The 14,368-nt window shown below is 45.5% G+C and overlaps 1 protein-coding gene across 1 annotated transcript in view; it reads right to left on the bottom strand.

Moving 5' to 3' along the window:
* LOC143964481 (integrin alpha-11-like) overlaps positions 1-14,149 on the bottom strand; it is a 268,377-nt gene extending 254,228 nt beyond the window's left edge. The window contains exon 1 of the mRNA XM_077474255.1: positions 13,958-14,149. Coding sequence (XP_077330381.1) covers positions 13,958-14,024 — 67 coding nt within the window. The 5' untranslated portion in view covers positions 14,025-14,149. The remainder of the gene's footprint in view (positions 1-13,957) is intronic.
* Positions 14,150-14,368: the final 219 nt, after the last annotated feature.

The following is a 14,368-nucleotide window of genomic DNA, read 5'->3' as shown; positions in this document are numbered from 1 at the left end:
CACAAATGACCCCATTTTAGAAAGTAGACACCCCAAGCTATTTGCTGAGAGGCATGTTGAGTCCATGGAATATTTTATATTTTGCCACAAGTTGCGGGAAAATTACAAACTTTTTTTTTTTTTTTTCACAAAGTTGTCACTAAATGATATATTGCTCACGCATGCCATGGGCATATGTGAAATGACACCCCAAAATAAATTCTGCTGCTTCTCCTGAGTACGGGGATACCACATATGTGGGACTTTTTGGGAGCCTAGCCACGTACGGGGCCCCGAAAACCAAGCACCGCCTTCAGGCTTTCTAAGGGCGTTACAGTTTTGAAGGCCATAAAATGCCAAGATGGCACAAACCCCCCCCAAATGACCCCATTTTGGAAAGTAGACACCCCTAAATTTAGGGGTACACTAGTGAGACTAGGTAATAAATGGCGGGTGCCCTGAAACTATAAAAAAAATAACTAACCAACCAGCGTCACCTGTAACAGTTATATGGTGATCACTGGTGAAAGGGTTAACTAGGGGGCAATCAGGGGGCTTTATGCGGTAGTATATGGGGGTCCCTGGCGCTATAAAAAGCTGCGGCGAACCTAAATACCTACCTGCCTAACTAGCGTCACCTGTGACACTAATACAGTGATCAGAAAAACGATCGCTTATTAGGCTGGGTTCACACTGGAGCGATGTGGGAACGCCACGAATGCGCGGCGGGTTCCCGCATCACATGCCTCCCGGCGGCAGTTCACACTGCCCTATGCGAACTGCTGGGAGTGTCAGTGAAATGTTACTGACACCCCCAGATCAGTTCGCATATCGCAGTGCGATCTGCAAACTTGGATCGCATGGTGTGAACACCCATGCGATCCGATTCTGCTGCGGACCAAAAAAAGGGTCCCGTGCGAGTTTGCGGCGGGTGCGGCGGGTGCGACACGAATTCATTCATACTATCTGTATGGCTGAACTCGAATCGCACAGAGATCGGATGTGATTTGCACTGCAGTGCGGTGCGAATCACATCCGTTCTCATAAACCGCTGCAATGTGAACCCAGCCTTAGTGACACTGGCGACGGGGGGGTGATCACGGGGTTAAACCTTTATTGGGGGGGTTAGGGGGGTACCTTAGAACTAAAGGGGGCTAACCCTAACTGCCCTAACAGTTATTACAGTCACAAATGACACCCGCCGGGTGATCAGGGGGTTAAACCTTTATTAGGTAATAAATGGCGGGTGCCCTGAAACTATAAAAAAATAACTAACCAACCAGCGTCACCTGTAACAGTTATATGGTGATCACTGGTGAAAGGGTTAACTAGGGGGAAATCAGGGGGCTTTATGCGGGGCGAACCTAAATACCTACCTGCCTAACTAGCGTCACCTATGACACTAATACAGCGATCAGAAAAATGATCGCTTATTAGGCTGGGTTCACACTGGAGCGATGCGGGAACGCCATGAATCCGCGGCGGGTTCCCGCATCGCATGCCTCCCGGCGGCAGTTCACACTGCCCTATGCGAACTGCTGGGAGTGTCAGTGAAATGTTAATGACACCCCCAGATCAGTTCGCATATCGCAGTGCGATCTGCAAACTCGGATCGCATGGTGTGAACACCCATGCGATCCGATTCTGCTGCGGGCCAAAAAAAGGGTCCCGTGCGAATTTGCGGCGGGTGCGGCGGGTGCGGCGGGTGCGACACGAATTCAGCCATACTATCTGTATGGCTGAACTCGAATCGCACAGAGATCGGATGTGATTTGCACTGCAGTGTGGTGCGAATCACATTCGTTCTCATAAACCGCTGCAATGTGAACCCAGCCTTAGTGACACTGGCGAGGGGGGGTGATCACGGGGTTAAACCTTTATTGGGGGGGTTAGGGGGGCACATTAGAACTAAAGGGGGCTAACCCTAACTGCCCTAACAGTTATTACAGTCACAAATGACACCAATGCAAAAAAAAAAAAAAAAAAAGCAATTGGTGTCACTGTGACTGGGGGGGCAGGGGTAATTGGGGGGTGATCGGGGGGGTAAAGGGGGGGTGTGAGTGTGCCTGGCATGTTCTACTGTGTAGTGTAGTGCTTGTGCAACTCACCGATGCTCTCTCCTCGGTGCCGGAACGAAAAATACTGACACGGAGGAGAGAATACATCACTTCCTCTCCTGTGTTTACATTACAGGAGAGGAAATGATGTCACCGGACATTTTCATTCGTCGGGAGCAATCGCGAGGGGGTGGCCATGAATGAATGGCCGTCCCCTCGTCCGGGATCGCCCCCGAACGAATACCGACCGCCGCAGGCACCGGGCGGGGGCCCGATCGGGCCCCCGACCGGTGGGCAGGCAAGGACGTACATGTAAGCCCTTATGCCTGCCCGTGCCATGCTGTCGACGTACATCGTCGTGCGGCGGTCGGCAAGTGGTTAAATGCAAGCCGGCACATTCTGCAGCAGACTGAGTGGATGAGCTCACAGTGCCTCTCCTCACTTCTTGTCAGCTTGGAGTAGGGTTGCCACCTTTTCTTCAAATCAAACCCGAACACTTTAGCAGCGCACAATTTTGTTTTAATAGTATAAACTATACATATATTTTGCTATTAACCACTTTCAGACCGGACCATTTTGCTGGTAAATGACCAGAGGTCTTTTTACACTTTGGCACTGCGCTGCTTTAACTGGTAATTGCGCGGTCATGCAATGTTGTACCCAAACAAAATTTGCGTCCTTTTCTTCCCACAAATAGAGCTTTCTTTTGATGGTATTTGATTGCCTCTGCGATTTTTATTTTTTGCGATATAAACGTAAAAAGACCGCAAATTTTGAAAAAAAATGATATTTTCTACTTTTTGTTATTAGAAAAATCCAATAAACTCAATTTTAGTCATACATTTAGGACAAAATGTATTCAGCCACATGTCTTTGGTAAAAAAAAAGGCAATAATTGTATATTTATTGGTTTGCGCAAAAGTTGTCACATCTACAAACTAAGGTACGTTTTCTGGAATTTACGCAGCTTTTAGTTTACGACTGCCTATCTCATTTCTTGAGGTGCTAAAATGACAGGGCAGTACAAAACCCCCCCAAATGACCCCATTTTGGAAAGTAGACCCCCTAAGGAAATTGATAAGAGGCATGTTGAGCCCATTGAATATTTTATTTTTTTGCCTCAAGCGATTGAATAATGACAAAAAAAAAATTTTTTTTTTTTTTTTACACAAAGTTGTCACTAAATGATATATTGCTCACACATGCTATGGGCGTATGTGAAATGACACCCCAAAATAAATTCTGCTGCTTCTCCTGAGTACGGGGATACCACATATGTGGGACTTTTTGGGAGCCTAGCCGCGTACAGGGCCCCGAAAACCAAGCACCGCCTTCAGGCTTTCTAAGGGCGTCAATTTTTGATTTCACGCCTCACTACCTATTACAGTTTTGAAGGCCATAAAATGCCAAGATGGCACAAAACCCCCACAAATGACCCCATTTTAGAAAGTAGACACCCCAAGCTATTTGCTGAGAGGCATGTTGAGTCCATGGAATATTTTATATTTTGCCACAAGTTGCGGGAAAATTACAAACTTTTTTTTTTTTTTTTTTTTTTCACAAAGTTGTCACTAAATGATATATTGCTCATGCATGCCATGGGCATATGTGAAATGACACCCCAAAATAAATTCTGCTGCTTCTCCTGAGTACGGGGATACCACATATGTGGGACTTTTTGGGAGCCTAGCCGCGTACGGGGCCCCGAAAACCAAGCACCGCCTTCAGGCTTTCTAAGGGCGTAATTTTTTGAGTTCACTTCTCACTACCTATTACAGTTTTGAAGGCCATAAAATGCCAAGATGGCACAAAACCCCCACAAATGACCCCATTTTAGAAAGTAGACACCCCAAGCTATTTGCTGAGAGGCATGTTGAGTCCATGGAATATTTTATATTTTGCCACAAGTTGCGGGAAAATTACAAACTTTTTTTTTTTTTTTTCACAAAGTTGTCACTAAATGATATATTGCTCACGCATGCCATGGGCATATGTGAAATGACACCCCAAAATAAATTCTGCTGCTTCTCCTGAGTACGGGGATACCACATATGTGGGACTTTTTGGGAGCCTAGCCGCGTACGGGGCCCCAAAAACCAAGCACCGCCTTCAGGCTTTCTAAGGGCGTTACAGTTTTGAAGGCCATAAAATGCCAAGATGGCACAAACCCCCCCCCCCCCAAATGACCCCATTTTAGAAAGTAGACACCCCTAAATTTAGGGGTACACTAGTGAGACTAGGTAATAAATGGCGGGTGCCCTGAAACTATAAAAAAATAACTAACCAACCAGCGTCACCTGTAACAGTTATATGGTGATCACTGGTGAAAGGGTTAACTAGGGGGCAATCAGGGGGCTTTATGCGGTAGTATATGGGGGTCCCTGGCGCTATAAAAAGCTGCGGCGAACCTAAATACCTACCTGCCTAACTAGCGTCACCTGTGACACTAATACAGCGATCAGAAAAACGATCGCTTATTAGGCTGGGTTCACACTGGAGCGATGCGGGAACGCCACGAATGCGCGGCGGGTTCCCGCATCGCATGCCTCCCGGCGGCAGTTCACACTGCCCTATGCGAACTGCTGGGAGTGTCAGTGAAATGTTAATGACACCCCCAGATCAGTTCGCATATCGCAGTGCGATCTGCAAACTTGGATCGCATGGTGTGAACACCCATGCGATCCGATTCTGCTGCGGACCAAAAAAAGGGTCCCGTGCGAGTTTGCGGCGGGTGCGACACGAATTCAGCCATACTATCTGTATAGCTGAACTCGAATCGCACAGAGATCGGATGTGATTTGCACTGCAGTGCGGTGCGAATCACATCCGTTCTCATAAACCGCTGCAATGTGAACCCAGCCTTAGTGACACTGGCGACGGGGGGTGATCACGGGGTTAAACCTTTATTGGGGGGGTTAGGGGGGTACCTTAGAACTAAAGGGGGCTAACCCTAACTGCCCTAACAGTTATTAGTCACAAATGACACCTGCCGGGTGATCAGGGGGTTAAACCTTTATTAGGTAATAAATGGCGGGTGCCCTGAAACTATAAAAAAATAACTAACCAACCAGCGTCACCTGTAACAGTTATATGGTGATCACTGGTGAAAGGGTTAACTAGGGGGCAATCAGGGGGCTTTATGCGGTAGTATATGGGGGTCCCTAGCGCTATAAAAAGCTGCGGCGAACCTAAATACCTACCTGCCTAACTAGCGTCACCTGTGACACTAATACGGCGATCAGAAAAATGATCGCTTATTAGGCTGGGTTCACACTGGAGCGATGCGGGAACGCCATGAATCCGCGGCGGGTTCCCGCATCGCATGCCTCCCGGCGGCAGTTCACACTGCCCTATGCGAACTGCTGGGAGTGTCAGTGAAATGTTACTGACACCCCCAGATCAGTTCGCATATCGCAGTGCGATCTGCAAACTCGGATCGCATGGTGTGAACACCCATGCGATCCGATTCTGCTGCGGGCCAAAAAAAGGGTCCCGTGCGAATTTGCGGCGGGTGCGGCGGGTGTGGCGGGTGCGGCGGGTGCGGCGAATGGCTGAACTCGAATCGCACAGAGATCGGATGTGATTTGCACTGCAGTGCGGTGCGAATCACATTCGTTCTCATAAACCGCTGCAATGTGAACCCAGCCTTAGTGACACTGGCGACGGGGGGTGATCACGGGGTTAAACCTTTATTGGGGGGGTTAGGGGGGTACATTAGAACTAAAGGGGGCTAACCCTAACTGCCCTAACAGTTATTACAGTCACAAATGACACCAATGCAAAAAAAAAAAAAAAAAAAAAAAAAATGACATTGGTGTCACTGTGACTGGGGGGCAGGGGTAATTGGGGGGGTGATCGGGGGGTAAAGGGGGGGTGTGAGTGTGCCTGGCATGTTCTACTGTGTGTGGGATGTGTTGGTGCAACTCACTGATCCGCTCTCCTCCGTGTCGGAATGAAAAATACCGACACGGAGGAGAGAATACATCACTTCCTCTCCTGTGTTTACATTACAGGAGAGGAAGTGATGTCACCGGGGATTTCCATTCGTCGGGAGCGATCGCGAGGGGGTGGCCATGAATGAATGGCCGTCCCCTCGTCCGGGATCGCTCCCGAACGAAAACCGACCGCCGCAGGCACCGGGCGGGGGCCCGATCGGGCCCCCGACCCGCGGGAGGCAAAGGACGTACATATATGTGCTTATGCCTGCCCGTGCCATTCTGATGACGTAGATCGGCGTGAGGCGGTCGGCAAGTGGTTAAATAACATTTCTAATCATATGGCGTTAATAACAAGAGTCCTCATTTACATCAGAGTTCACAGAGTTCCTCTTTTACACCTGAAACCACAGAGACTCTGCAGACTGTGATGTAAGGGAGAACTCTGGGGACTCTAGGGGATGCTCTAGAAACCCTGATTTAAGGGGGGAACACTGAGAACTCTGATGTACGGTGAGGACTCTGCTGTAATGGGGAACACTGTGGCCTGTGGTGTAAAGGGGAACTCTGATATAAGGGGTGCTCTGAGAACCCCGATTTACCTTAGTGTACTCACTCAGAGGCAGGAGAAAGAAGGAGGGAGAGTTTAGTCACAGACAGGGGTGGATGGTGAGCTCACTCACCCCTTGGCAATCAGCACCTCTCATCCAGATGTAGCTGAGGCTGATGGACTTCCAATTTCTGACCCCCACTATCCTTTTCTGAGGCAGATCACTTGGATTGGAGTGTGGGCAGACACAGAGGGGTAGGAGAAAGAGGTGCAGATCGAGCCCTCTCTCCTCTCCCATCAGTGTGGGGGGGCAGGGGGTGGGGAAATTGTTAGTATTGTTAGTGCTGACTTTGGGCAGTGTGAAAAAGAGTGTAACAGACACTCCCAGCTCAGCCAAATGCAGCCAGTAAACCTGCTGGGAAGCCAAAGTCCAGTCTGAATAATGTGTCCGGGTTTCAGGCAGTCTGAAACCTGGACGCATGATTCCAAACCCGAACTGTCCGGGTGAATCCCGGACAGGTGGCAACCCTAGCTTGGAGCCTTGGACCAATGGTAAAGCACCATTGGTCCAAGCTGTCCAATACAAATGCTGCAGTGGAGGCACGCCTCTCACTGCAGTGTCATAGAAGGGGGAGTGTCTAAAAGACAAATACTCCCTTCCAGCCCAGCCCTCTTAAAGTGGACCTTCAGGTATTTTTTAATCTTTCCATCTATTAATATAATCTTCCACCCTTGTTGTTGTTGTAACTTTGGATAGTAAAACATTTTTTTTCTTCTGCCAGTAAATCCCTTATACAGCCCACTTCCTGTTTCTTGTCTGGTCCTTAGCCTAGGCTTATGAAATCATGCACAGCTCTCTCTCTCACTCTTGTGAGAGTTTGCCAGGAAGGAATGGGGGGGGGGGGGGGGCTGAATCATAGGAGGGCCAAAGAGAGCTGCAGAGCTGGAGGTGTGCCTCTGTGTAAATCCAGGAAGTGAACAGGCAGCAGCTTCAGCTGCCCACAGTTAAAATGGCTGCAGCCAGACTCATCGGAGGGAGATTTCTGCAGCATATTTTGGCAAGTACAGAATCACAGTATATATAAAATAATATGCAAAGGGGTTGGAGGGAAGCTTCAGAATGGCAAAGATGTTTTTATTACAAATTATGTGAGCAGACTGCAGTTCCTCTTTAAATACAAGGGAAAAAAAACATGGGTTTATGTGTATAAGATTTACCCGCAATCCCATGTTTTTCTCACACAGAGGGAGGGTGAGAATCTGCTGCTGAAAAGATACAAGCTAAATCATATATTATTATGTTCTATGTTATAAGATAATCATTTATTATTTATCTATTTCCTGTGACATTACTGGTTGGAAGTTATAACTTCAAACTTCAGTAATGTGTCCGTTAAGCAACTTGCTTGAGTACAGATTTAGAAAATATAGTAAATTACCTTAAAAACAATAAATAATAATAATAATAATATAAATAAATAATAATAATTTTATATATAATATATATATATCATTTTATATTTATTTATTTATATATAAAATGATATATATATATTATATATAAAATTATTATTATTTATTTTTATATAAAAATAATATATAATAATTACCTGTTTATTACTTATGGTAATTAACCCCTTGCCACCCAGGCCAATTCTGACACTTCTCTCCTACATGTAAAAATCATATCATTTATTTTCTAGAAAATTACTCAGAACCCCCAAACATTATATATGTGTTTTTTTTTTTGTTTTTTTTTTGTTTTTTTAGGGAATAAAATGGCGGTCGTTGCAGCTTTTTATGTTATGCGGTATTTGCGCAGCAATTTTTAAAACTGATTTTTTTTTGTGGAAAGAAACTGTTTCATGAATAAAAAAATAAAAAATAAAAAAAAAACACTGAAGATAACCCAATATTATATAATAACCCGATAATATATAATAATTATTTGTGTGCTACTTATGATAATTAACCCCTTGCGCAGCAATTTTTAAAACGTTTTTTTTTTTTTTTGGAAAGAAACAGTTTCATAAATAAAAAAACAAAACAAAGAAGATAACCCGATAATATATAATAACCCGATAATATATACTAAAAAAAACAAAAAACCACTGAAGATAACCCAATAATATATAATAACCCGATAATATATAATAATTATTTGTGTGTTACTTATGGTAATTAACCCCTTGCGCAGCAATTTTTAAAACGTGTTTTTTTGGGGTTTTTTTTTGGAAAGAAACAGTTTCATGAATAAAAAATAAAAAAACTCAGAAGATAACCCAATAATATATAATAACCTGATAATACATAATAATTATTTGTGTGTTACTTATGGTAATTAACCCCTTGCGCAGCAATTTTTAAAGCATGTTTTTTTTTTGGAAAGAAATTGTTTCATAGATTAAAAAAAAACACTGACGATAACCCGATAATATATTTAAAAATATATATAATAAACCGTTTTAAAATGTGTTTTTTTTTTTTGGAAAGAAACTGTTTCATGAATAAAAAAAACAACAAAAAAAAAAAAAAACACTGAAGATAACCCGATTTTTTTCTACAATGTGAAAGATGATGTTACGCCGAGTAAATAGATACCAAACATGTCACTCTTTAAAATTGCGCACACTCGTGGAATGGCGCCAAACTACAGTACTTACAAATCTCCATAGGAGACGCTTTCAATTTTTTTAATTACAGGTTCCATGTTTAGAGTTACAGAGAAGGTCTAGTGATAGAATTATTGCTCTCAATCTACCGATCATGGCGTATGTAACCTGTGTGTATCTGCCTCTGATACTAGCCAGTGCCTCACCAGCCACTCACCTCATCGCACATCGTCCCTGTCTCACACATGCATACTAGCAGGGCCATCTTTTATGCAGGACAAAAGGGGCAGCTGCCCCGGGCCCAGTCATTATTGTGAGGCCCAAAGCAGCTGCCCCTTGAGCCCCCACGCTGCCTGTGAATAGATGATGAGTGAATTTGGGTGGGCTCTAGAAAATGTTTGCCTGGGGTCTAATCACTATTAAAGACAGCCCTGAGTACTAGGCCCAATTAACCTACTAGTACAATCTTTGAAGAAACCAAGAGAGAGCATGCAAACTCCATGCAGATGTTGCCCAGGCCAGGATTTAAACTAAGGACCCCAGTGCTGCGATGCAGAAGTGCTAACCACTAAGCTGTATTTATTATCCACTGGCAACATAGGTGTTATTTTACATACACATCACTCCTTGTCCTTACAATCTAAGAAGCACAGGGTGGTCATGCAAGCTCCATGCAGATGGTGTCCTTGTCAGGATTTGAACCAGGGGCCGCAGTCTTGCAAGGCAGTGGTGCTAACCATTAAGCCACATTTATAGAGCACCGTCATTTATGCAGCACTTCACCATATATTCCCATCAGGCCCTGCTTACAGGGGGAGTTTACAGTCTAATCTCACAATGCAAACTCCATGCAGATGGTGTCCTGGTCGGGATTTGAGCCAGGGACCTCACAGTGCTAACCACTAAGATGTATTTATATCACACTGGCAACATATGCAGTACTTTACTTACACTCCTTGCCCTTACAATCTAAGAAGCACAGGGAGATCATGCAAACTCCATGTAGATGATGCTCTGGTCAGGATTTGAACCAGGACCGCAGTAGTACTAACCAAAATTTATAGAGTACCAGCAACTTACTGTATATTCACATCAGTCCCTGACCTCAAGGAGCTTACAGTCTAATCTTACAATGCAAACTCCATGCAGCAGTGGGAGGCCTGGTCAGGATTTGAACTGAGAACCCCAGTGCTAACCACTAAGCTGTATTAATATCATACCGGCAACATTTGCAGTACTTTATATACACATCACGTCCTGTCCTTACGATCTACGAAGCACAGGGAGATCGTGTAAACTCCATGCAGATAATGCCCTGGTCAGGATTCGAACCCTGGACCCCAGTGCCGCAAGGCAGTAGTGCTAACCACAAAGCTGCTGTGCTGAATTTGTAGAGCACAAGCAATCTATACAACACTTTACTGTATTCACATCAGTAAGGAGCTAGCAGTCTAATCTCGCAATGCAAACTCCATGCAGATGGTGTCCTGGTTGTGATTTGAACCGAGGACCACCAGTGCTAACCACTAAGCTGTGTTCATATCATACTGGCAACATTTTCAGTACTTTACATACACATCACTTCCCGCCTTTGCAATCTAAGAAGCACAGGGAGATCATGCAAAACTCCATGCAGATGGTGTACTGGGTCAGGATTTGAACCGGGCACCCCAGTGCTTCAAGGCAGTAGTGTTAACTAATAAGCTGAATTGGTATAGGACCAGCAAATTATGCAGCACTTTATTATATATCCACATCAGTCCCAGCCCTTAAAGAGCTTACAGTCTAGTCTTACAATGCAAACTCCATGCAGTCATTGTCCTGGTCAGAATATGAACCGAGGACCTCAGTGCTGCAAGGCAGGAGTGTTAACCATTGAGCTGTATTTATATCACCATGCAACATATGCAGTACACATCACTCCCTCCCTGCCCTTCCAATTTAGAAGTACAGGGAGATCATGCAAACTCCATGCAGATGGTGTACTGGGTCAGGATTTGAACCGGGCACCCCAGTGCTTCAAGGCAGTAGTGTTAACCAATAAGCTGAATTGGTATAGGACCAGCAAACTGTGCAGCACTTTATTATATATTCACATCAGTCCCTGCCCTTAAGGAGCTTACAGTCTAGTCTTACAATGCAGACTCCATGCAGTGACCGTCCTGGTCAGCATTTGAACTGAGGGCCCCAGTGCTGCAAGGCAGGAGTGTTAACCATTGAGCTGTATTTGTATCACCCTGCAACATATTTCATACACATCACTCCCTGCTGTTACAATCTAAGAATCACAGGGATTCATGCAAACTCCATGCAGACAGTGTATTGGTCAGGACTTGCAACAGGGACCCCCAGTGCTGCAAGGCGGAAGTGCTAACCACTAGAATGTATTTATATCCCCCTGGCAACATATGCAGTACTTTACTTACACATCACTCCTTACCCTTCCAATTGAGAAGCACAGGGGAGATTGTGCAAACTCCATGCAGATGGTGTCCTGGTTAGGATTTAAAAAAAGAGACCCCAGTTCCTGCAGGGCAGTAGTACTTACCACTAAGCTGAATTTGTATAGCACCAGCACATTATGCAGCACTTTACCATATATTCATATATATTCAGTCTAGTCTTACAATGCAAACTCCATGCAGTGACCGTCCATTCCAGCATTTGAACCGAGGACCCCAGTGCTGCAAGGCAGGAGTGTTAACCACATCACTCCCTGCTGGTACAATCTAAGGAGCACAGGGATTAATGTAAACTCCATGCAGACAGTGTCTTGGTCAGGATTTACAACAGTGCTGGAAGGCAGAAGTGCCCTTAAAGAGCTTACAGTCTAGTCTTACAATACAAACTCCATGCAGTCATTGTCCTCACCAGCATTTGAACTGAGGAGCCCAGCGCTGCAAGGCAGGAGTGTTAACCATTGAGCTGTATTTATATCACCCTGCAACATATTTCATGCACATCATTCCCTGCTGTTACAATCTAAGAAGCACAGGGATTCATGCAAACTCCATGTAGATAGTGTCTTGGTCAGGATTTGCAACAGAGACTGCAGTGCTGCACAGCAGTAGTGCTAACCACTAAGTCACTGTGCTAAACTTGTAGAGCACTTTACTAAATATTCACATCAGTCTTTGCCCTTAAGGAGCTTACAAGTCAAAAACTCACAATGCAAACTCCATGCAGATGGTGTCCTGGTCGGAATTTGAACCAGGGACCGCAGTGCTGCAAGGCAGTAGTACTAACAATAAGCTGAATTTGTATAGCACCAGCAAATTATGAAGTACTTTACCATATATTCATATATATTTAGTCTAGTCTTACAATGCAAACTCCATGCAGTGATCGTCTTGGTCGGCATTTGAACTGAGGGCCCCAGTGCTGCAAGGCAGGAGTGTTAACCATTGAGCTGTATTTATATCACCCTGCAACATATTTCATACACATCATTCCCTGCTGTGACAATCTAAGAAGCACAGGGATTCATGCAAACTCCATGCAGACAGTGTCTTGGTCAGGATTTGCAACAAGGACCGCTAGTGCTGCAAGGCGGAAGTGCTAACCACTAAGATGTATTTATATCTGCCCTGGCAACATATGCAGTACTTTACTTACACATCACCTCCCTGCCCTTCCAATTGAGAAGCACAGGGGAGATTGTGCAAACTCCATGCAGATGGTGTCCTGGTCGGAATTTGCAACAGGGACTGCAGTGCTGCAAGGCAGTAGTACTAATCACTAAGTCACTGTGCTAAACTTGTAGAGCACTTTACTAAATATTCATATCAGTCTTTGCCCTTAAGGAGCTTACAAGTCTAATCTCACAATGCAAACTCCATGCAGATAGTGTCCTGGTCGGGATTTGAACCAGGGACCGCAGTGCTGCAAGGCAGTAGCGGTAACCCGAATTTATAGAGCACCAGCACTTTACTGTATATTCACATCAGTCTTTGCCCTTAAGGAGCATACAAGTCTAATCTCACAATGCAAACTCCATGCAGATGGTGTCCTGGTCGGGATTTGAACCGGGGACCGCAGTGCTGTAGTGCTAACCACTAAGTCACTGTGCTGAACTTGCAGAGCACTTCACTATATATTCACATCAGTCTTTGCCCTTAAGGAGCTTACAAGTCTAATCTCACAATGCAAACTCCATGCAGATGGTGTCCTGGCCGGGATTTGAACCCAGGGACCACAGTGCTGCAAGGCAGTAGCGGTAACCCGAATTTATAGAGCACCAGCACTTTACTGTATATTCACATCAGTCTTTGCCCTTAAGGAGCATACAAGTCTAATCTCACAATGCAAACTCCATGCAGATGGTGTCCTGGTCGGGATTTGAACCAGGGACCCCAGTGCTGTAGTGCTAACCACTAAGTCACTGTGCTGAACTTGCAGAGCACTTCACTATATATTCACATCAGTCTTTGCCCTTAAGGAGCTTACAAGTCTAATCTCACAATGCAAACTCCATGCAGATAGTGTCCTGGTTGGGATTTGAACCAGGGACCCCAGTGCTGCAAGGCAGTAGTGGTAACCCCAATATATAGAGCACCAGCACTTTACTGTATATTCACATCAGTCTTTGCCCTTAAGGAGCTTACAAGTCTAATCTCACAATGCAAACTCCATGCAGATGGTGTCCTGGCTGGGATTTGAACCCAGGACCCCGAGTGCTGGAAGTCAGAGGTGCTGACCGCTAAGCTGCCCGGAGGAGAAGCCCGACGCCTAGTGAGATGAGCCGGCGGTCTGACCAATAGCATTGCGGTCCCTGGAGCGGGGAGGGTTGAGCAGGAGATGATGTGTCCTTTCCTATCCTCTCACCTGGCAGTAGGCACAGCGCCCAGGTGGCCAGGAGTCCTCTCCAGTGGTCCATACTCCAGACTCTCATGGTGTGTCGGTTGGGGGGGATCCCTCTGCCAGACCGGTAGCCGGAGCAGCTGCCGCTTTCCCACTTCGGTCTCCGTGAATTCCCTGGCTCCCAAAACTTTGGAGTTTCATAGCAGACAGAGGAAGTGGGAGGACCAGACTCCGGGAGGAGGTGTACAGAGGACAGATCAGTGGGCAGTAAGAGGACATTCATCATTTCATCATAAGGTCATCAATAAGAGAAAAAAGAATCTCAGCCCCTTCACTGCCCCCCCCCCCCCCCCAAAAAAAAATACCCCCCCTCTCCCCGAGTCAGATCTTCCGCAGAGATGAAGAAACTCGGACGGCGGCGTATTTCGTCGGCAA

The sequence above is a fragment of the Lithobates pipiens genome, unplaced genomic scaffold (genome assembly GCF_037356315.1).
Source record: "Lithobates pipiens isolate NorthernLeopardFrog02 unplaced genomic scaffold, aLitPip1_a1.2 Scaffold_8, whole genome shotgun sequence".
NCBI classification, from domain to species: domain Eukaryota; kingdom Metazoa; phylum Chordata; class Amphibia; order Anura; family Ranidae; genus Lithobates; species Lithobates pipiens.
Note: the sequence above shows the minus strand (reverse complement) of the source record. Positions and strands in the feature narration are given on the sequence as shown.